The sequence below is a fragment of the Neomonachus schauinslandi genome, chromosome 10 (assembly GCF_002201575.2).
Source record: "Neomonachus schauinslandi chromosome 10, ASM220157v2, whole genome shotgun sequence".
NCBI lineage: Eukaryota > Metazoa > Chordata > Mammalia > Carnivora > Phocidae > Neomonachus > Neomonachus schauinslandi.
Genome location: NC_058412.1, coordinates 22,156,268 through 22,178,801, shown reverse-complemented (window position 1 = coordinate 22,178,801; position 22,534 = coordinate 22,156,268). Strand labels below are relative to the sequence as shown.

The 22,534-nt window shown below is 38.1% G+C and overlaps 2 protein-coding genes across 2 annotated transcripts in view; one reads left to right on the top strand and one right to left on the bottom strand.

Annotated features, from left to right (window-relative positions):
* The window catches only part of BABAM2 (BRISC and BRCA1 A complex member 2), a 398,034-nt gene that overhangs the window by 282,126 nt on the left and 93,374 nt on the right, over window positions 1–22,534 (bottom strand). The window lies entirely within an intron of this gene.
* Window positions 16,005–16,540, top strand: LOC110587167 (U6 snRNA-associated Sm-like protein LSm3). Its single transcript, XM_021697337.1, has one exon. The coding sequence runs from the start codon at window positions 16,005–16,007 to the stop codon at window positions 16,311–16,313; it is 309 nt and encodes a 102-aa protein (XP_021553012.1). The 3' UTR covers window positions 16,314–16,540.

Sequence of the window (22,534 nt, the reverse complement as noted above, 5' to 3'; positions counted from 1 at the left end):
TCTCTCTTGATTTCTCTCTCTGAAATAAATAAAATCTTTAAAAAAAAAAGATATAAAACACAGTACAGAACTTAAAATGATCATTATGTAACTTGCTTTGCATTTCCTTCAGAGATCATCATTAAACATTAATAGGAAAAATACACAATCTTTCATTTCTTCATCAAGTAGTTGAGTCCCTGTTGTAGGACAAAAAGAAAAAAGTTTAGTTGCCTCAACTTGTACTTTTTTAATTCTATCATTTCTCTTCTCTTTAGCTGTTTGGCAAGTTACCAGCCTATATCCCTCAATAAAACTATATATATATATATATATATATATATATATATATATATGCTGGCAAACATCTCTTACCCAATTTGAATTCATTTCAAGTAATTCAACCTAATTGTTAAATATGTAAAGATATGCCAACAAGTCCCTTCCCATTAAAATACAATCTCTCAGTACATGGGAATACATTTGACCTCTTTGGCCATTCAGTGCACACTTCACTGGGAAAAGACTTAGCCAAAAAGCATCCCCATCAGGGGTACAGACAGGCTCAACAAAATAAAAATCCCCCCACTATTGCTACATGACCACTTTCACTTACGTAATTTGTGGTTTGAGCCACTTTGTTTAGAAGGGGAGAACAAAGAAGATATTACAAGATTATGATCACATCCTAAGACTAGGACATATGTTTAAAATGGTCTAACAAGGCAGATGTTGGAGCTCTCCACTCTCCTGGGTAGAGACAATGTCCAAAGTTTCTTCAGGGAAGTGTGCAAGCCAGGACAGAGTGGGAACCGGTGTGTGTGTGTGTGTGTGTGTGTAGCTCAAGGTATAAATTAAGAAGCCTCTTTAGAAAAAAAGAGAAAAATAAGTATTTCCCCCTATATTACTAATATGTGTATATATATATATACACACACACACTATATATATATATATATATATACACACACACACACACATATATTATTCTATATATACTATACTAAGTTCTATTCTACTTATTTTTTGGTCATGCATGAAAGAAGAAATCTCAAATGAGGATGGCCACAAAGAGTAAGTACAGGACACACACTACCAAAGAAAAGAGAATAGAAAAGAGATTTCATGGGGCACGTGGGTGGCTCAGTCGGTTAAGCGTCTGCCTTCGGCTCAGGTCATGATCCCAGAGTTCTGGGATTGACCCCGCGGAGGGCTCCCTGCTCAGCGGGGAGCCTGCTTCTCCCTCTGCCTGCCGCTCCCCCTGCTCGTGTGCTCTCCCACCCTCCCCCTCTCTCTCTGGCAAATAAATAAATAAAATCTTTAAAAAAAGAGAGATTTCAAAAATGAGGACTGAAACACACATTAGAAGCAAGTGATAAAACCCAATAAAAGTGACTAAACAAAAGCAGAAGAGTTAACTACTGCCATGAAACTTTCCTCACCCTCCCTAAACACTAATGAAGCAGTTCAGGGAGGTGTCACATCAGTGCATTCTAAAGACTGGTTAACTAGAGTGGGTGAAGAGCTCTGTTGATATTCAAGTGCGGATAAGTGACAGTATAGACTATAAATCTGCCAACCCTCTCTTCAGTTCACTGAAGTGTCAGTCTCTAGCCAAACGACTGGCACCTGCCTCTCTACAGCCAGGACGCATCTCACACCCAGCATTAATTCAGGACCCCCTACATCGGCTCCGCTGCCGAGGCTGCCTGCTCCTGGGACCCTCACCCTTCCCACATTTCTCTCTCATCAACACGCTCCACCACACATGTATATTCCCAAATCAATGGCCCCACAACCTTGAACATGCCCAACCAATCCTCAGCTCCTTGTCAGCTTCCGTATGTCAGAAACAATGTATATATATATATATATATATATATATAGTTTTATATATATGTATAATATATATATATATATATAGTTTTATTGAGGGATATAGGCTGGTAACTTGCCTAACAGCTAAAGAGAAGAGAAATGATAGAATTAAAAAAGTACAAGTTGAGGCAACTAAACTTTTTTCTCTCTGGCAAAGTTTAAGAAATTCCACTTGCCATATACATATTTTATAAGGTCAGACTTCAATTGTCTCTTTTTATCAACTCAGAGTTACCCAGTTCCATAGCCTTCTGGAGAACAAATCTTGCATCACTTAACCCTAAATAAATATGCTTGAAGGAACCTTGAACTGTTTCTTAAATTCCAAACCTCGCAGAACATTTCCAGAAAGCTACTGCAATATGCTATCATGTAATGGCAACAGTTGTAGGAATTGATTACGCTTCTCTCAACCAAAACTCCTTTGTGTTACATTTCTCTGAATGGAAGTCTTAGGAAATGACCGATGACATTTTACATTTCTAACAGAACTGTAACTGGACAGTGTGAATTTTTTAAATGTCACTTCAACTAGGGAATACAAAAGATAAAAATGAATTTGCTAACTGACCTATTTGTAAGAGGACCAAGCATTATCAAAAATGAATATCCACACTGTACATTATAACTCCTCTAACGCATCACCTAAAATAATTTAAGTGAAATTATTTTAAACTTTTTTTATACTTTCTTAAAATATAGCAACTTCTTAAAGTACAGTTAACATGAAATGTAAGGGTAGGTGACAGGGAAGCTGGGTTAAGACAAGCTAACTTTGGGACTCCTCAGAGCAAGTCTACTCCCACTTCCATATAACTACCCTCCACACATTTACAGTCATGCAGCTAACAAAAAAAGACAACACTCCTGATCATATCCCTTATTGTTAACTTGTGGTTAATGTGTTGGGATTTTATTTTTGAGAAAATTCAAGTGTTAAGAACAAAATGGCATGCGTGGGAAGGGAGAGTCCACCACAGTTGCGTTCTGTTCCACTAAAGTGTATAGGGTACTCACAGAAATAAATATTGGTAAGGCAAAAAAATTAAATAGGGTCATTTTGTAATCCTCAGGGACTTTACTTTCAAATACTCTAATAATTATCTTCATCCTTATAAGCAGGGCCTAGTGAGTTTGAGATCTGAGATTGTTGCCATGATGTTTGAAGTTGTTAATCATGGTCTTTGAAAGCTCAGTGGGTTCTGGCAAGCACAGAAGCTAATTGGAAAGATACAAATCTCTGACATCAAAATGAATAGGTAAGGAGACAACCAATATAAGGCCATTTCTGGAATCAATATGGGCTAATAAAGGTATTCCTAGAAGGAGTTAGATTAAATCTTCACACCTACTTGGGAACTGTGTCTGACAAGTACATTGAATGTACTCTGGTGAAATGTGGTGATTTGCTGCCTGTGTTCAATTGCTACTGAGGGAGCCAAGTGTAATCTGAGTAGAAGGCACTCCAGACCTCTTAAATCCTGCTTTCACCAGAACACCTCTGCCATTCTGTTTTTTATTTGGTTTGGTTTGGCTTGGGCTTTGGTTTTATTGAAGTTTTACCTAAGATGTCATCGGAAAAAAAATTCTACTGGAAAAATGGATCTTGTCTAATACATAGTGAACACTTCAGTGAAATCTTATGCTCCTCCGCCCTTCCTGTTTGTGACCATCTTCATCTTGGTACCAGAAGCCCTGATAAGAGGAATCCAAAAATGACCTAGAGGATCTACAAGCAGATGTGCTGAAGAAATGCATTTTCTCTAGTTTAAGGTCTTAGCCCCAAGTCACCAATTAGTCCACAAGTACACAGCTCATGCTTAGAGTGAAAGGGATTTGTCACCTTAAATCATACATATCTTGACAATAAGCAAAATGGAATTGGCATCTTCTCAAAAAATCTAGTCTATATGGGCCAGCCATGGAAGCTTCGGACTGTGATTTCTCCCCCAGCTTACTCTTAGAGCTCTCCAAGGTTCTGACCTGCCTCCCAACCAAAAACCAACTTCCCTAATTTTTGTTGTGGTTGTTGTTGTTAACTTTTGTGACCTAGGATCTTTCTAAAAGGACTCTGTATTGACCTGAAGGATAAAATACAGCAGTCCATTCCATGGCTTACAATCAATAAAGTCTCCTGGCTACTAATGGTAAAGTGACCCAGATTATATGTCAGTACAGAACACGACAATTAACCTATCCTTGAGAAGGACAAAGGTAATGTCCTGAACAAAATCCACAATTAACCTTAGTGGCTGAAAGACCACTTTCCCACATGATTTTCCCAGTGATAGAACTGACAGACTTGTAATAGAAAAAAGGCAAAACAAGGGATCTTAAATCTGAACTTTTTGAAATGCCATTCAATAGGCAGCCTCACCCACAGTTGCTAGATAAGCAAAGCTTCCAATTAACAGAGGGTATGCAGGGAATTTTCAAATATCTACAGAGGGATGACCCACTGGCACATCACACGAGAATTTTTCTATCATCGCAATTTTGTGCTAGGGTGTCAGAATCATTGGAACTGGTTTACTTTGCTTATTTAGTTTCTTCCATAGGTAAACATGCTTTTAATCTAGAATATACAAAAACAGCTAAAACTATGCCTTTGGTTCCATTTAGAAAATTTTAAAAATTGCAGTATCCCTTCTTGCCCATCAGAAGTTACTATAACATTACCTTTCTGTTCTCCTTAAAAGGTGACCAGCGTGCAGCCCCACATCATGTTGAACTGCCATTTCAAATAGGTCCCTATTTGAAGGTCAGCCGGGGCATTTTTAAGTTCTGCTTCTTTCTTTGGAACTGGGGGTAGATAGATGACAGGACACAAGGGCTGGAGGGAGCAGGGAGGGAAGGAATCTCAAGCCACATTCCTTTGTCCAGCCTTTCTTGTTTATGAAGAGGAAGAGAGCAGAGCAGATTCCTTTCTATCTTGGAAACCCCTCAGATGCAACAGGGTTGAAAAGAAGGGAAAGAGTACCCTCCACAGAAGCTTTACTAGCCTTTCCTCTCTCAATGGTATAACCACTTAAAGAATAGGAATGGTAGCTTTTCTATGACATGGATAGAAGGACTAAGACGGGGAACACCAACATCACTGAACAGAAGCACTTTGGAGGATGCGGACTTGAATAATAACTAAATCCATTCTAGCTCCTCTATAAGATATTGTCTATATCCACACAACTTTAAAGTGCTATCTTTTGAATATAAAATCAAATCTGTTTGGGGCCAAAATGCTCAAGTTTTATACCTCCTGTTCATCAAAAAAGTACGAATAAGTAATATGAACTTCAATTTTGTAAAAAATGCCGGTGTAGACTAAAATTTGATTAATAAGTCCTAAGCATTAAAAATCCTTTTGTGTGGCCAATAAAGTGTTTTAAAGAACATAAATTTTAAATTCCTTTAAGCTGAGCACACATCCAGCTCACGAAGACCCCATTACTTACCAAAAACAACAACAACAACAAAAAAAAAAACAGAAAAACCCTTTGAGGCCCAAATTTGTTGTGCAACTGAAATGAATATTGTTATTTATCTGAGTCACTAATGCCACACACCTTTTCAATCTTTGCTACTCAGATTCTAAGAATAAAAGGCAACACTGCAATAGCAGAAAGAAAATTGGCAGATATAATTTCTAACTTAATTCAAATTGTTTTTCCTGGGGATGTATTTAAATTGTCCAGGTTGCTCGAATATCATCCAGGGATGTGATTTTGAAGGAGACAGCTTGCTACTGGTTTTCCTGGCTGTACTACAAGAAACAACAGTGTGAGCTTATTTTAAGTTAATGTGTGCTTCTGTGTTTCTTTACAAGAAATTAACTGCAATCATTTAGTTAAAGCAAACACTTTGTTAGGGTTTCGTTTTTTATTAGAAAATGTCTTCAGGAGTCTTTTAAACTTAGAGGGTTATGAATCCCAACTTCTACCCATAGATTTTGAGCTTGGAGCAAATTATTTACATCACAGTGAAAGATCATTCAAGCTTAGTGACCCTTTGTGGCACTGAGTGTGTTTTAGCCATAGCTGAGTCACAACATCTTAGAGGAGTCCTACCCATTCTACTGAATCAAAACAGTAATTCTTTGCCTGCCTCAGCCAGGACCAGACCTCAGAGTAAATTCTCATTTCTTTCCAACTAGGTAATCACAAGGAGACCCATAGGAATGGACAGTATGGAACAAGACAGAACAAAGAGCTTCAACCAAGTTATTTTTAACTAGAGAAACACCTGCAGGCTCTGGCACCTGGTTTCTGACCCCTGCCCTAGAGGATTTCCCTAGCTAGACTTGGCCTCTGGGCTACAATGATTTTTATTATACAACTGCTTCTCCTGACCTTAGCTGAGCTCCTTGAACTGAATTCCAGACTTGCGGACTTGACAGATCCTCCTCCTCTTAGTCAAAACCCCAGTCTTGGGCCTTCCTGGCCAGTGGTCTTAAAGTTACCAGTATCTTAGTAACACAATTTGTGTGTAAATGATGAGGGGAAACATCAGCTAAAAAGGAGGCTACCCCAAGCTGTTTCTGTTAGTCCAGCCACACGCAGCTATAAGAAAAAAAGCAATGCAAAGTAACACTAACTAAATGAAAAGATATCCACAAAATACAATATATGCAGTAGTAGAAGCTTTCAGTGTCTTTATCCTTCTCCCTAAAAACTCTACCTCCTAGCCCCAGGTCCATATAACATCATTGTTCTAAATCCACATGTAGTAGCCATCTATTGTTTGATGTCCAACATCCATTTCCCTCCTTCTGGTAACACAGATTTCCTTTAGGAAACCACTCCTTCCCATTCTCAGGTGTGGGTTTTGAGTAAGAACCTCCACTCCGAGCCCCATGGGTGCTGACTGCCTAACCCTATCAACATTTCCTGCACACCTAGCATCTACCCCGTGAGATAAATGAAGACATCAGTTGAGATTTCTGCAAAATAAAAGCATTCTTTCTTTCCACGGGAGAATATGAAGTCTGAACTGGAGTAACAACTCTGTGTTCACAAGAAAAGGGACTGAGCTACTGGGTGGATATGAAGACTAAGAATAAAATCAACACAGTGAAAGGCAGAGCAGAAAAGAAAAGAAACAGAAAGAAACTAGGTTCTTAAATTACATTACCTCAGCCTTATCTGAAGCCCACCTCTGGTCTTTTAAGTTCTATAAGCTGATGAATTCCCTTTATTGTTTAAGCCAGTTTCAATCAGATTTTCTGTGAAAGAGGAAGAGGAGGACGAAGAGGGAGAGGGAGAAGAGGAAGAAGGAGAAGGCAGAATAAAAGAGTGCTAATACACCCTAACACTGTATCTCCATTTCACCTCCTTCAGGAGAAACCACAGAGGGAGAGGTGCATGAACTCTTACTGAGCCACGTAACAATTCAAGAGACCTATAATCCAAAGTATAGATTCAGTGTGGGTCCTGATGTTTTCTTCGAGAGAAAAAAGTTAAGTATTTCCTTATATAATCTGCAGAAAAATCTACACAGAGGATTAATCTATTTCCACTAACCCAATAATGATTACAATTATTTCTCTTAAAGGAAAAATAAATAAAAAGATAGAAAGAAGGGAAAGATGGAAGACTCTACCCCTGTCGATTATATTCATTCAATGAGCATAAGATAAAATGCATCTAAGATAGAGCTCTTCAAATACCAGTACGGTTTTGGATTGGAGGAGGGGGCAGGTAATAAAGCAAGACTTCTATAAAAGCCAAAGGGTGTAGAGGAGAAAAACGAACAACCACTGTGGTTCCTGACACGGGTCTGGGGGCTGTATTTGAAAAGCCTCGGCACAGTACTGAGCTTAGAAAGGAGGTCTTCTCTGGCTTTATGGTCCTGTAAACAGGAGATGTCTTTACCTTTCCTCCAGCTGACTGAAACCTAACCAGCACATACGAACTGTACCGGGGTGGCTCACGAATGCTGGCTCCATGCCAAGCTTGAAATGTGAACCTTTGGCTAGTAAGCCTTTATGTCTTTTGCACACTTTCTCTCTCCAGAGAAACTAAAACAGGGCCCCCACAGAGAAGCCCCAGTGACTGCCTTTGAACCATTTGTGAACTTAGCAATACACAACGATTACTCAGTTTTATCAATTTTCACTTCCTCACTGTCCCTCTCCAGCCGCCAAAGTCGTTCCTCATCAGTTCTTACAAAGCTGGGCGGCCCCTCACAGCCAACTAAAGAAAAGCGTTTGTTTCAAATGTACCATCTAAACAGCCGTCCCTGGAGCTCAGTTAGGGAAACATGTACCCCTCCAATGAAATGCCTCAAGAACCTTAACAAAGCTCTAATATACCGAGCTACCAATTTCTATTCCTGAAACTCACTTTCATCCAACAGAATAGAGTTCTTTTTATCACTAAACACCAATTTTTTTTTAATTTCCTTAATACAGGGCTGTTAATATGCAATCTTCACTGACCAAGAAAACCTGATATCTTCCAGCAAGTATTTGAAAACTTCTCTACCTACAGCTTGAGTTCCCATCCGGGCTATCATCAGAGTAACCGTGGAAGCATCTTAAAAAGGCAGATTTTCGAGTCCCACCCACTGAGACACTGGTTCGGCAGATGTGGAGTGATACATACTCCCTGGCCCTAGTGATTTTTGGAGTTGCATTCAGGCATTCTAATGCAAGGCAGAAACCCAGAAAATCTGATCATCTTTCTGATGAATTTTCTCACTGAGATCAAAGACCCAAGTAATTTCACATAAATTCATTAGGCCTTCACATAAGATCCACTGTCTAAATGATGGCGAAAGGCTCCATCTACTAAAGCTTCCCATTAAAGTTGCCTCACACATTTCCCAGGTATTAACAGAATGTGTCTCCAGACCTCTGACTTACCTCTAATAATTATCACCTGGAATTTAGGGCTCGCCATATCCAGAAAAAAAAAAAAGTCTTCAGCAATGGGGAGTCAACATCATTCTTACTAACATGTTTCTCCAACAGTAATGATTCTCCTAAACTTGATCCCCTCACCTGCCTAGATCAGTAATATCTTCCAGGCTCCTCCTAGAATCCCAACATCCCTAATTTAATGTCACCTATGCCCCAGAAGAAAAGCACCAAATAGATTACTAACATGGTGTGATCATTCTTAAATTGGATGTATTTAACTTTAAATCACCATCGTTTCCCTCAAATGTCTTTGTGATGCTTCCATTAATATTAAGGAATTATAGAGGGGTTGCAAATTGGCAGCCTCAGATTGCAGACATGCTTTCTTTGAACCATACAAATTTTTTATTTTAGAATCTTTAGACAAAGGATACACGCTTCAGTAGGTCACAATCCCCACCAATTACAACTGCCTTTACACCTATGTTTTTCACTCATTTTTATTACTTGGCTGGCTCCTACAGGCATCTGAGTTTGCAACACGTGAATTAAGATTTTAGGGCATTTCCTAGAAATATTTTTAGCTCCCTCCATGGTTCCTTCATTTGTGGTAAATACCTAACGTGTTTATTGGTGTAAGCAAAATGCAACAGAATAAATGGCTAAAGTTTCTCAGGCACCGAAACTGAAAGATAAAAAGAAAGTTCAGCTATTCAATGTGCCCACTAATGTTTGTAAAATAAATCACTATCTGGGTGATCCAGTTATTTCATTTTAACTTCCCTCTATTAGACCATAAACGGTCTGAGAACAGGGAGAGTGCCATTCATCTTTGCGCGAAGACTGGGCTGGACATGGGCTGTTCAACGTGGACACTTGTCAAGTGAATGATCACGACTATTCAATTCATTATAAACTAAGTTAAATGTATTAAAGGATTCAAAATTTTTCCAGGGTCAAGAAAGATACCGGCTACTGGGAGCTAAGCTGGTCTGCGTTTTGAGCAGAAGCAGACAAGGGAGACTGAAGAGCAGTTCTGAAAATACAATATTGCAACATGACTAATTATAGTCAGCAATCACAAAAAGTTTGAACAGTCTGAAAAATATTATCTTAAAAGCATTTCAAGACACCATTTCTTTCCAAAGGTTAGCACACTTAAAATAAGGATAAAAAAAAAAAGTTGTAAAAACAAATTATCATGGCTCAATCGACAAGGTCTAAGGGATACAAAATAGCACATTAAATCAGTTCCCAATTCAAAAAAACCTGCATGAGATGTTGATCTTCCTGTTTTTCATAAACCTTATAATTGTGCTTCCAGAAAACTACCAAGCATCTGCCTCTATGTAGCTAATTCATTTAATCTTGGAGCTCTCACAAGGAAATAGAGAGTATATGGTGCCAGGATCACTATCTTCTCTAGCCAAAATCATAATGCCTTGGAGCCAATTTCCTCTTGGTAAATTTTGATCAAATTCCTTCAACTTGCAGCTTCCTTAGTACTGGTAATGGCTGCATATGTCACAAGTTAGTATATGCGTGCGTGTGTGTTTAACAATATACATCATAAAGTTAACAGTAATACTTAGACATGTGCACAGAGGTGAACATACCCGTGTATGCAGCCACACATATATATCCATGCATACTGGGTCCTATACACCTCTTTATTTGACACTCTGTGAATACCACGGTCACAAAGCCCATTCAGATTTCCTTAATCCAGTAATAATTCTCTGGTAATTAACATGACTTTGGAAATCTGCATTAACCAACTTTACTACGCAGCTACAACATAATGATAATCAAGGTTAACAATAATAATAATTCTGATGGGATAAACAGTCCCTTAAAATTTTCTGAATCATCAAAGAAAGATCAAATTATGTTCTACTTTTAGCATAAAGGGTATTTTATCAAAATTCAATTATTTTAAAAGAATTGGTGATCCATATATGGCTTATCCAGTAAATTTTTAGTCTTAAAATTTGATTAATGAGTATACTTTATTTCCCAGTTATTCTTGATAAAGCAGAATGTCTATAATTTTTAATATATGACTCCTATATTCAATGCGCACATATTACATGCATTATTAACAGGGATTGCAGATTAACCACAACAGCACATTTCACAACTATGATATATAACTCTTCAATCCTTGAAGTGCCAAACTGTTGACTCTCTAGTTGTGGTCGTTACTCTTTAAAACTAAGCCACATTAAATATAATTCTCCTTTCCTGACGAATCAAGGTCATTATTATGAGAATATATTACACTGCTGCATTTCTTTAAGAGTGGTATCATTAGGGGTTTAAGTAAAAAGGTCTACCTTCCTTAAATAACTCTAGGATAATGCCCCTTTAGAATCTTTCTGTTGTTTCTGATAGTTCTTTTCAAATTACTATACACACATTTGTCTCATTTTGCTATATAACCTGTATCATTGTAGATCTTAATCTTTAGTCATACATTATACACAATTATCTAAATAAAAACTAAAGATGCCTCTAATTCTCATGTATAAAATAAAGCACATAGTCCCTATGATGGCTGTTACAAAATCAAGAACCTCTTTTTTTTTTTTTAGGGCTGGGGGTTATTTTTTGTTTGTGATATGACCAGGTGGTTAAAGGTACATGAAATCGGAGACATGTATATACCTACCAATTTATAGGAAATTCAGAGGAACAAAGGAGCATGTTAAACTATGCCATGGGCATATAATCAACAAAATCCAGTCTGTGGTAATTTCATAAAACAAATGGCCCTGCTTCTTCAACCATACACTGCAAATGGAGAAAAAAGGAAGATGGAGAAAGCTTATCAGCTAAAAGAAACTTAAAAGACATAACAATCACAATATACGGATTTTGGTTCAGACAATTTGAAATTTGAACGCTGAGTAGTTACTGGATAATTCTAGGGAATTACTGGTAATTTTTTAGACACGATAATAGTATTTTGGTGATGTCTTTCAAAAGATTCCTATCACCTCACACCTGTCAGAATGACTAAAATCAACAACACAAGAAACAACAGGCATTGGCAAGGATGTGAAGAAAAAGGAACACTCGTGCACGTTGGTGGGAATGCAAACTGGTGCAGCCATTCTGGAAAACAGTATGGAGGTTCTTCAAAAAGTTAAAAATAGAACTACCCTATGATTCAGCAATCACACTACTAGGTATTTACCCAAAGAATACAAAACACTAATTCAAAGAGATAACTGCACCACTATGTATATTATAGCAGCATTATTTACAAGAGCCAAATTACGGAAGCAGCCCAAGTGTCCACCAACTGATGAATGAATAAAGAAGATGTGGTGTGTGTGTGTGTATATATATATGTATGTATATATAATGAAATATTATTCAGCCATAAAAAAGAATGAAATTTTGCCATTTGCAATGACGTGGATGGAGCTAGACTGTATTATGCTAAGCAAAATAAGTCAGGGAAAGACAAATACCATATGATTTCACTCATGTGGAATTTAAGAAACAACCAACAAGCAAAGGGGGAAAAGAGACAAATCAAGAAACGGACTCTTAATTATAGAGTCTAACCACAAACTAATGGTTACCAGAGGGGATGCGTTAAATAGGTGATGGGGATTAAAGGGCACTTGTGATGAGCACGGGTGTTGTATGGAAGTATTGAATCACTACATTGTGCACCTAAAACTAATAAAACACTGTATGTTAAAATAATAATAATAATAATAAATAAATAAAAGATCCCTTATCTTTTTGAGTAAATACCAAAATATTTACAGATGAAATGACATAATGTATGGGATTTGCTTCAAAATAATATGGTAGGGGCCCCTGGGTGGCTCAGCTAAGCATCTGACTTTGACTCAGGTCATGATTTCAGGGTCCCAGGATCAAGCCCCAGCATCAAGCCACCAATCCCTCAGGCTCCATGTTCAGCAGGGAGTCTGCTTTTCTCTCTCCCTCTGTCCCTCCCCTCGCTTGTGCGCACTCACACACTCTCTCTCTCAAATAAATAAACTCTTAAAAAAATAGTAATATGCGGGGCGCCTGGGTGGCTCAGTTGGTTAAGCGACTGCCTTCGGCTCAGGTCATGATCCTGGAGTCCCGGGATCGAGTCCCACGTCCGGCTCCCTGCTCAGCAGGGAGTCTGCTTCTCCCTCTGACCCTCCTCCCTCTCATGCTCTCTGTCTCCCATTCTCTCTCTCACAAATAAATAAAATCTTTAAAAAAAAAATAATAATAATAATAATAATATGGTAGGAGGTAAATGAATGTGGATACAAATGAAACAAGACTGCCTGGGAGTTGATAATTCTTGAAGCTAGGTGATAGACCCATGAGGACTCATTATACAAAACTGCTCTCGAATATGTTTGAAATTCTTCATAACACAGTTTTTTAAAATGAGGAAATTCTATAGTTATAAAGAACACTGTTTTGCTCTGATTATTAAAAATTTTATCTAAGAATTATGCTTTGATTTCTAAAAATGGATAGTTATAAATTTACAGTCATAAAATGATGCTAAAAGTTAAAAAAAATGCTGTATCATTCAACTAATCTTAACTTTTCAATCTAGCTAAAAGTTTCTCAACTTTCAAAATTTTCATTAATCCTTTACCTTAAATTTTATAAACATCTACTTCATTATTTTCTTAGAACACAAAAATTCTCACAGGACATGTTGTAAAATAGCACAAAAATTTAGATTACAACTTTAATGGCTATAAATAAAAAGGTCTAAAAAAGTACTAACTAAAAGTAAGAAATGGTTCCTAGGCTCTCTTCAGGAAGTTGAAGTCATTAGGTTAATGGATAGTATTTCAACTGCTTATTTTTAGTCTTAAAAGTTTGAAAATTACCATTACAGATTTTCTCATTCAAAAAATATTAAGGGTGGAGACGCCTGGGTGGCTCAGTCAGTTAAGCGTCTGCCTTTGGCTCAGGTCATGATCCCAGGGTCCTGAGATCGAGCCCCGCATAGGGCTCCTTGCTCAGCAGGGAGTCTGCTTCTCCCTCTGCCTGCCGCTCCCCCTGCTTGTGCTCTCTTTCTCTGGCAAATAAAAAATAAAATCTTTAAAAAAATATATTAAGGGTGCCATGATTTATTCACTATGAATTAGAAAAGATACATTTACAACATAAATCTATAGCTAATATCTCAAAATTATTTCTATTCAGTTCTATTCATGTATCAATATAAACATACAAACTCAAATGTCTGAAATAGTTATTTCATCTTTTCCTGATTTTAAAATACTTTTGGGGCACCTGGGTGGCTCAGATGGTTAAGCGTCTGCCTTCGGCTCAGGTCATGATCCCAGGGTCCTGGGATCAAGCCCCACATCGGGCTCCTGGCTCAGCGAGGAGCCTGCTTCTCCCTCTCCCTCTCCCTCTCTCCCTGCTCATGCTTTCTCTCTCTCTCTCTGTGTCTCTGTGTCTCAAATGAATAAATAAAATCTTTAAAAATAAAATAAAATAAAATACTTTTAATGTGAGTGGATTTAGTGAATTTGGGCTCAGGAGTAGTACCTAGGTAGGGGCTGAAAGTAAAACAAATCATTAACTTACACTTTTAACATAATAAATTAGTTTTTAAATTAAACTCAAACTTCCTTGGGACCGACTGAGCATTTTTAAAATAATTCCTCCAGGGGCTGACTGAGCTAACGTTCACGTTAACCTTGCAAACAACTCCAAATCAATAAAATGAATAAATCCTTTTAAAACATACTTTTAAAAACACACAAATTACATACAATTTTTATACTAATCATTATTCTTACCAATTAATTTTTTCAAATCTCCTAAAGAACCCCTTTGATTTAAAATGAGTGATGATTTCTGTGAAGTAATTATATGCCTTTCTTTTCAAAAATCTATAATAATCCAGATTTTTTTCACTTTTCAATATGGCTTCTTCATAAATGTTCCTGAAATACAGTCAAGAAACTGTGTTAACTGTGTTGAATGTTTTGCTTATAATAATATTGTGCTTCTATGGTATTTTCACAATCCCAACCATTTAAAAACATTTTTTTAATGTATACGAGGTCTACTGAGTCATTGTCAGTTCAAGGCTACAAGCCATGCTGTGGTTAAGTGATTACATCAGACCAGCGTAAGGGCTGAGCTGACACTTTGCAGGTTTAAATTTCTTGGCTCTCCAAAGCTTGTGTGGGGGCTGCAGTTTGGCATAAAATTCTCAGCCGGATGCAGATAATTTCTCTGAAAAATGTTTTTAAATGGCTAAGAGGGTTTTTTGTTTTTTGTTTTTTTTAGCTTTTTGAAAATGTTGGAGAAAGCATACATTAGAATCAGGTTCAAATTTATAAGGCTCTTTTCCTTTTTAATGTTCCCATCCCCGCAGGTAACCCAAATACAGCAAAATAATCCCAAGCCTAAAGACTTTCTATAAGTACAAAACCTCACATTTATATGAGTTTAAATGTAAACTCAAAAATCAAAATAAGCTGCTTCAAGTTATATAGGAAAATAAGAGGACTTCTTTGAAAAATACAAATATTTGCTAAGCCCTCTGGAGTTACGATTATATGTTGCCCATGGTCATTTTGGTTTCCACACCTCCAGTTTTATTTCCATTTTTCCATTCAAATGTTACTTTCTTTATTCCTACAAGAGCCTTGTGAAATTGGTACTAACATTTACAGTTTTATCAGTTAAGTATATGCATAGACACTAAGTACCTTGGCCAGCATAATCCACCCAGTAATCAACAGAGCTGACCAGTACTCCTCCAAATTGTCAAGGTCATCAAAATCAAGCAAAGTCAGAAACTGCCACAACCTACAAGGAGCCTAAGCAGTCACGAGGATGAAATGTAACGTGGTATCTTGGATGGGATCCTGGACAGAAAAAGAACAATAGAAAAAAAAACTAAGGGAATCAGAATGAAGTATGGGTTTTAGTTAATAACAATGTATCAATACTGGTTCATTCATGTTCACAAACGAATCATAGTAAGGTAAGATGGTAACAACAGGGGAAACCGAATGTGGAGTATACAGGAACACTCTGTACTATCTTTGCAATAATTCTGTAAATCTAAACGTAAAAATTCTAAAACTAAAAGTTCTAAAATTAAAGGCTTATTAAAGCTTATTCACTCATCGGGCCCTATATACCAAAAGCATACAAAGTAAGCCAGTTGTAAGGCCAGCCTTTGAAACAAGTGGAGAATGTAAACTTATCAATTTGCAGATTCTGAAGGAATATAATCAACAATTAACTGAACATTTTTCTTTAAAAATATATAAGAGGAAACATGGCGGACGACGTGGATCAGCAACAAACTACCAACACTGTAGAAGAGCCCCTGGATCTCATCAGGCTCAGCCTGGATGAGCGAATTTATGTGAAAATGAGAAATGACAGAGAGCTTCGAGGCAGATTACATGCTTATGATCAGCATTTAAATATGATATTGGGAGATGTGGAAGAAACTGTGACTACTATAGAAATTGATGAGGAAACATACGAAGAGATATATAAATCAACAAAACGGAATATTCCAATGCTTTTTGTCCGGGGAGATGGTGTTGTACTAGTTGCCCCTCCATTAAGAGTTGGCTGAAACAAAGAATTTATCATGTATGGAATATAGGAGCTTTTGTATGATTGCCTCTTTAAATGTAGAAGACATTCAGAAGAGAAACCTGCGTAAATTTTGATATTAAGAAATGACCAAGGATTCTTCCACTCCTGAAACGAGTTGATTTGCGGATAACTAAAAAATTCTTAAGCTAAAGGGCATTTTAATTTTTTTCCAACCCTTTCAATAAATGTGATCACCAAGATGCAAAAAAAAAAAAAAAATAAAAAAAATAAAAAAAATAAAAATATATAAGAAAAATTTGACCCCTCTGAAAAAAACTAATGTGCACACATGAAGTTCTTAACTATTTCCAGAAGTGTACTTTGCAGCAAGTGGCTAAAAAGTAAAGGTACCAAAAATTTCTGTAATCCTCAATACCACAGGGGGAAAAAATATTATCTTCAGATCATGAACACCTCACAAAAGCTTCAGTGGCTTGGTAAGCCATACTTTAAAAAAAGGAAAACAAAATCTAAGGCTGCAGTAGTTTTTTAAAATCAGAGCCTAAACTAGTAATGAATACTCTTTAGCTTTGTATTCCAAACCCCTTAACGATTTCACCTCAATCTTCTGTAACTGTACTGTCTAATGTTTGCCTATACAAACTCTCCTCCAACAAAACCGGTTCGCTCAGTGCTTCCGATATGCTCTCCCCGGTTTGTGAGGCTTCCCTGTAAGCTGTCTCCCTACCTACACTGCCATCCCCTCTTTCATCTCCTAAATCCTAGCCCTGCTAGAAGACCCAGCTAAAACTCTCCCTCCTCCATGAAGCCTCAGACCACCAAAGACTCAATAATGACCACCTCATCAGAACTCCTGTGCCATTATTGTGGTACTGAGCATATTCACTCATTAAAAAAAAGAACGCTAGTGTGTGCTTACTAAGTACCTACACCACAAATAAGTGCTGGGGAAATTAAAGATGAATAAGATATGGTCTCTGCTTCAAGGTGCTCTGGGAAAAGACAAACATGGGATCGCACCATTATTACACAAAATAGTAGTGGCTTCAGAGGTAGTAGAAGGTGCCATGACAACATACTGCCATTTGCTACAATATTTCTCTTTTTTACACTTAAGTCCTATTTCTCCAAATAAACCAAGGTCCTCTTGAAAGGTAGAGTTTTTCATCTCCTACTCAACGCTATATGTACACTAGCCAAAAACAAGTCTGATGTTGTTTTAACTAAAATTTCATGCCACCCTTATTTTCTTAGAGACACATGGGTAGAATCTCTGTTCACAGACATCAGACTTACGATGATGAATTAAGACTGTTTTTAGTAAGTTATTAACCATAACCAACTATTAGTTATTAAGAATTCACAAATTATCACCATTTCACTTAGTTAACAGTCTTAAATGCCACTCATGGTTTGTTTGTTTGTTTTATGAGAAACAAATTTAAAAATAAAGAAAAAGGACTGGTTTGAGATATAGCTTTTATTTGCCTGGGGAAGTATTAACCATCAGAGACAGGTCAAAAATATAGAAGCCAATCTTAAAAGCTGCTTCTGAAGAATCTGTAATGTCATCGGAGACATGTTTATAATAATATATAAAGTAAAAACAAATATTGACAACTATAGAGGACATACGTGCATATGACACAGAACATTGGGAGTAAATACATTAACATGGTAACCATACTCATCTCTAAACTGTGTGCAATTATTGATTTATTTTCTTGGCACTTGCCTATATTTTAAGTGATTAGTAATAAAAATACATTATCATAATTTTTAAACCCAACTCTTTGAGGAGAATGCAGGAGAGGATAGGAAGTGATGAAGAGAGGATAACAAAGAGAGACAACTAATCAAAGACAATGAATAATCCAAAAGTGGATCATTAACTCCTCTGGATAAGCAAATTCTTGAGCTGAAATGCTTCACATGCAACTCTGTACCTCATTTTCCCAAAAGCATTTTTACAAATTCAATTGAGTAAATCAAAACTGGTAACATCTGCTAAATGTTATATTTGCCATTGGATTTCAAAAAATAACTTGGTTTGCCTTTTTTTTCATTTGTCTTATGAGAGTGAACGTTTTAAATGTCCCTTGTTTGTACTTTCAAGATGTTCTGTTTTTCTACAACTGTGCTTTTAAAGCCTTGTTTATAACACATGCCTTCAAAAGTATATGTGTGTATACACACGTGTATATATTAATACTCCTCTCCTTAATCTACAACTGGTTATAACAGCCAACACCTTTGGAAAAAAAGACGAAATCATAAATCATTGTCTTTAAACCAGGGCCTTCCACTGTCTCCCCTTAGGAAGTACATTTTACAAAGAATAACAACATCGACTTTCTTCCTACCTCATAAAATGGTTCCACTGTTGGTAAGTAAAAACAAATAATGGTAGAAGTACAAACAGAGTTTTTAATTCATCAGCACATAAACCAATTTTACATCAAAATTTCTAGTAACGTTCTCATGTTCACTTGGATCATACATTGATGCATCCTTTGAATCCAAGTTGCATTCAATTCAAGAGAACTAGAGATGCCACCTCTAAATAATGTTTACCCTTATCTCTACCTTAGAAAAATCTACTGGAACGTAAAATTCTAGGTTTTCATAAAAAAGGAAGTACACTGTTTTCAAACATTTTATTAATGCTACTGAATATTTTTATGAAAATCACACATTTTTATTAATAATTTTTATTAATTCTGTATTCTTGCCAACAAAGCAAGTAGTATTCTTTTTAAAAATTTTATTTATTTATTTTTTCAAAAGAGAGAGAGAGAACACCCATGCACAGCAGGTGGGAAGGGGCAGAGAGAGAAGCAGACTCCCCACTGAGCAGGGAGCCCGATGCAGGACTCGATCCCACGTCCCTGAGTCAAAGACAGACACTTAATCAACTGAGCCACCCAGGCGCTCGAAAGCGAGTAGTAGTTTATGGTCCACTAAAGTTTTTTATGTTTTTGCTATGAAAGTAAAGAGTAAAATTGTATGTTCTCAAAAATGTAAGACAATTGACTTCTGCTTTTACCCTGGGGACATTTGCAAATTCCAGGCACAGGAGGAGGCTGAGAATCCAGGCTGTGCACACTCACAAAGCTGCTGCTGGACTCAGAAAAATCACTAGAACTTTTGGCAGAGTCTCGAGAGGCCTCAAATATGTAGCCAGTTACCCTCAAGACAATCTGATGAATTCTGGGGCAGTCCATGGGCAAGAAGCTAAAATTAAGCAAGAACCTCTGAAAAGCAGAGCAGAGCTATCAGCAGTCTTGCAATATAAAATTTAGGATTCTGAATCTATCAGGGCAATGATCCATGTTGTTTGGGTGTTTGAATATTTGATAAATGATGCGGAATTCTTTATAATATTTTATAGGCCAAGGCACTTAAACATGCTAGGAACACTGGCCACTCCAGACCTTCAGAAAAAAACCCTGAAGAACACTGCCTCGGAAATCGTATTGAACCACAGGTAGATGACCCTTACCAAAGACACAAGCCAGCCTCAACGCAGCAAAGCCCCCGTCTGCATTAAGGTGATCAACCAACACTCTGCATATGAGAGGAGACCATAAACCCTCTCTCTGTAAGATGAATGCATCATCTGAAGCCTCTACAGTTTCTTTTTTTAACAAGAATGTCTGACATTCACTCAAAACTACGAGAAACGCCAAATACAGAACCACGTGATTGATAACCAAAGAAAAAAGCAGGCAAAATAAATAGACCCAAGGACATTCCAGGTATTAGAACTGGCTCACAAGGACTTGAAACTAAATATGGTTAGCATGTGCAATAAAATGGAGAAAACTATAGATGAAAAGATAAATTCACCAAACAACTGTGGAACTGAAAAACACAGGACCTAAAATTAAGAACTCATTAGATAGATTTAACAGCAGATTAGACACCACAGAAAACAATAAACTGGGAGATAAGTCTGGCGTTATCTAGTTGTGCTAGTTATTCACTGATTCCAAATCTCCTCTTCTTTGTCCTGTTTATGAACCGCGACTGGACCCTGCAATCACTTCTCCTTCACCAGCCGGTGCAACGTTTCGCTAGTCGATAGAAAGTGATGGAGGGGCAGTGCAAGGCCTGACAGACCGAGCACCTTCTTCTCCTGGTTCCGACGGACTTTTCACAGCTGCTCCTACGGGACAACCACCCGCGGCATACAGGAGACCTGGTAGTGCTCCCCTCCAGCCTGCTTGCTGGCACCCTGCCCCACTGGCCCACCAGCACCCAGTAGGCCACACCAATTCTGGCCTGCAGCACCTCCAACATCCAGTGGGCTGCAGCCACACCCACTCCAACAAGGAGCTTGGGGCCTTCGGAGTTTGTTCCCTCTTGGGTTCTTTCTCTCAGCCACAGAGTAGCTGCTCTCTGCAACTGCTATGCTTGCATTCTTTGGAGTTCTCTTCTATCCCTTTAAGTAGTTCATAACTCTTGGGGCGCCACGGTGGCTCAGTCGTTAAGCAGCTGCCTTCGGCTCAGGTCGTGATCCCGGGGTCCTGGGATCGAGCCCCACATCGGGCTCCCTGCTCGCCGGGGAGCCTGCTTTTCCTTCTCCCTCTGCCTGCCGCTCCCCCTGCTTGTGCTCTCTCTCTATCTCTCTGTGTGTGTCAAATAAATAAATACAATCAAAAAGAAAAAAGTCAATAGTCAATTTTCCCTATTCAAGTTACTGGTACGGTTTCTGCCTCCTACTGATAAACTGGTCAAGTTTCATTTTAAGTGTACCTGGTTTGTACTTTCAAGAGGTTCTGTTTTTCTACAACTGTGCTTTTAAAGCCCAGTGTGTACCACATACCTTTAAAATTATATGTGTGTATGCATATGTGTCTCCTTAGGCCTCTACACCCTGCAGCCCCGCAAGTCCGCCCTCCAGTATATGCCCCTCAGCAATGCACACACATATTCACTGACACACGTACAACAACGTTCATGGTAGCACTGTTCACAACAGCAAAAACCTGAAAAGGATCCAAATGTCGATCGTACTAGAATGGACAAATAAACCGTGCTCTGCTCATGGGATGCGATGAGCGAACAGCAACAAATCACAGGGGTGAAGCTCACAAATCAATGTTGAAGTCAGACACACAAGTACATGCTGTGTGATTCCGTTTGTAGAAAGATCAAAAAGAAGCAAAATTAACCATGGTGATATAAGTCAGCACAGTGTTTACCCATGGGCAAGGTGGTCACAGTGATGCGAGGGGTGGGTGAATGGGGCTTCTGGAAACTGGAAAGTGGAAATGTTCTGTTCCCGATCAAAGTGCTAGCTACACGCTGCGTTTACTTTTTGGAAATTCTCCATGTAACACACTTGTGATTTGTACGCTCTCCTGTAGATATGCCACTTGTCTCTAAGTTACATAAAAACACAGATGATTTATAAACAATCAAACACTATGTTTCTAAGTCTCTGACACTTCCTATCCACAGAGCTGGTAAAGGGCTCCGCCCATATGTCCCCACAGCACCACGTGCATCTAGCTCCGTCCCCGCACATATCAGGCTGCAGTTCCGTGCACTTCTCTATCTTGAGCATTATATTCAGCTTCAGGGCTGAAGAGGAGTCTTTTAAAGGTCTCAAATGAGGCATTAAATAAATATTTTTAAAATGACAGAGAATTCTGCTTTAAAATGTATTGTAGGCCACGGCACAGGGAAGTGTCTAGGAACAGGAGCACCACACACCTGGCCGGCATTTTTCAGCAGCAGGCCATGCAGTCCATCTCAGCAAAGTGCAATCGTCACATATATTTCATGAACACAGGGGATGGGAACTGTTTTGCAAGGACACATTCAAAAGCTGTCCTTCTGGAGGAAGCACAGTGAAGAGCAGGGCAGGAGAAGGGACAAGGTGTCAGCACAACACTTCCTTCTCCGCTTACATTCCAGGTGAGCAGAACAGAATCAGTGAAGGAAGCAGTAGCATTAGACTCCTACCCTGAAGATGCCTGTACCAAACCCCAAATCGCCCTCACCTTCTTCAAACTAGGAAGTCAGATATCAGTGGTTTCTAATTCTGCTATAATTGCAACATGTCCTTCTCATGAACCACCCTTCATCATTTATGCAATTTTATTTTAAATTAAAGTGAATTATCACTATTACTTTTGGGGAAAAGAATTTCACAATGCCCTGTGACGTAGCCAAATATACCACAGGGCATTGCAAAACCAAGGCTGAAAATTACTGCTTTGGAGATTC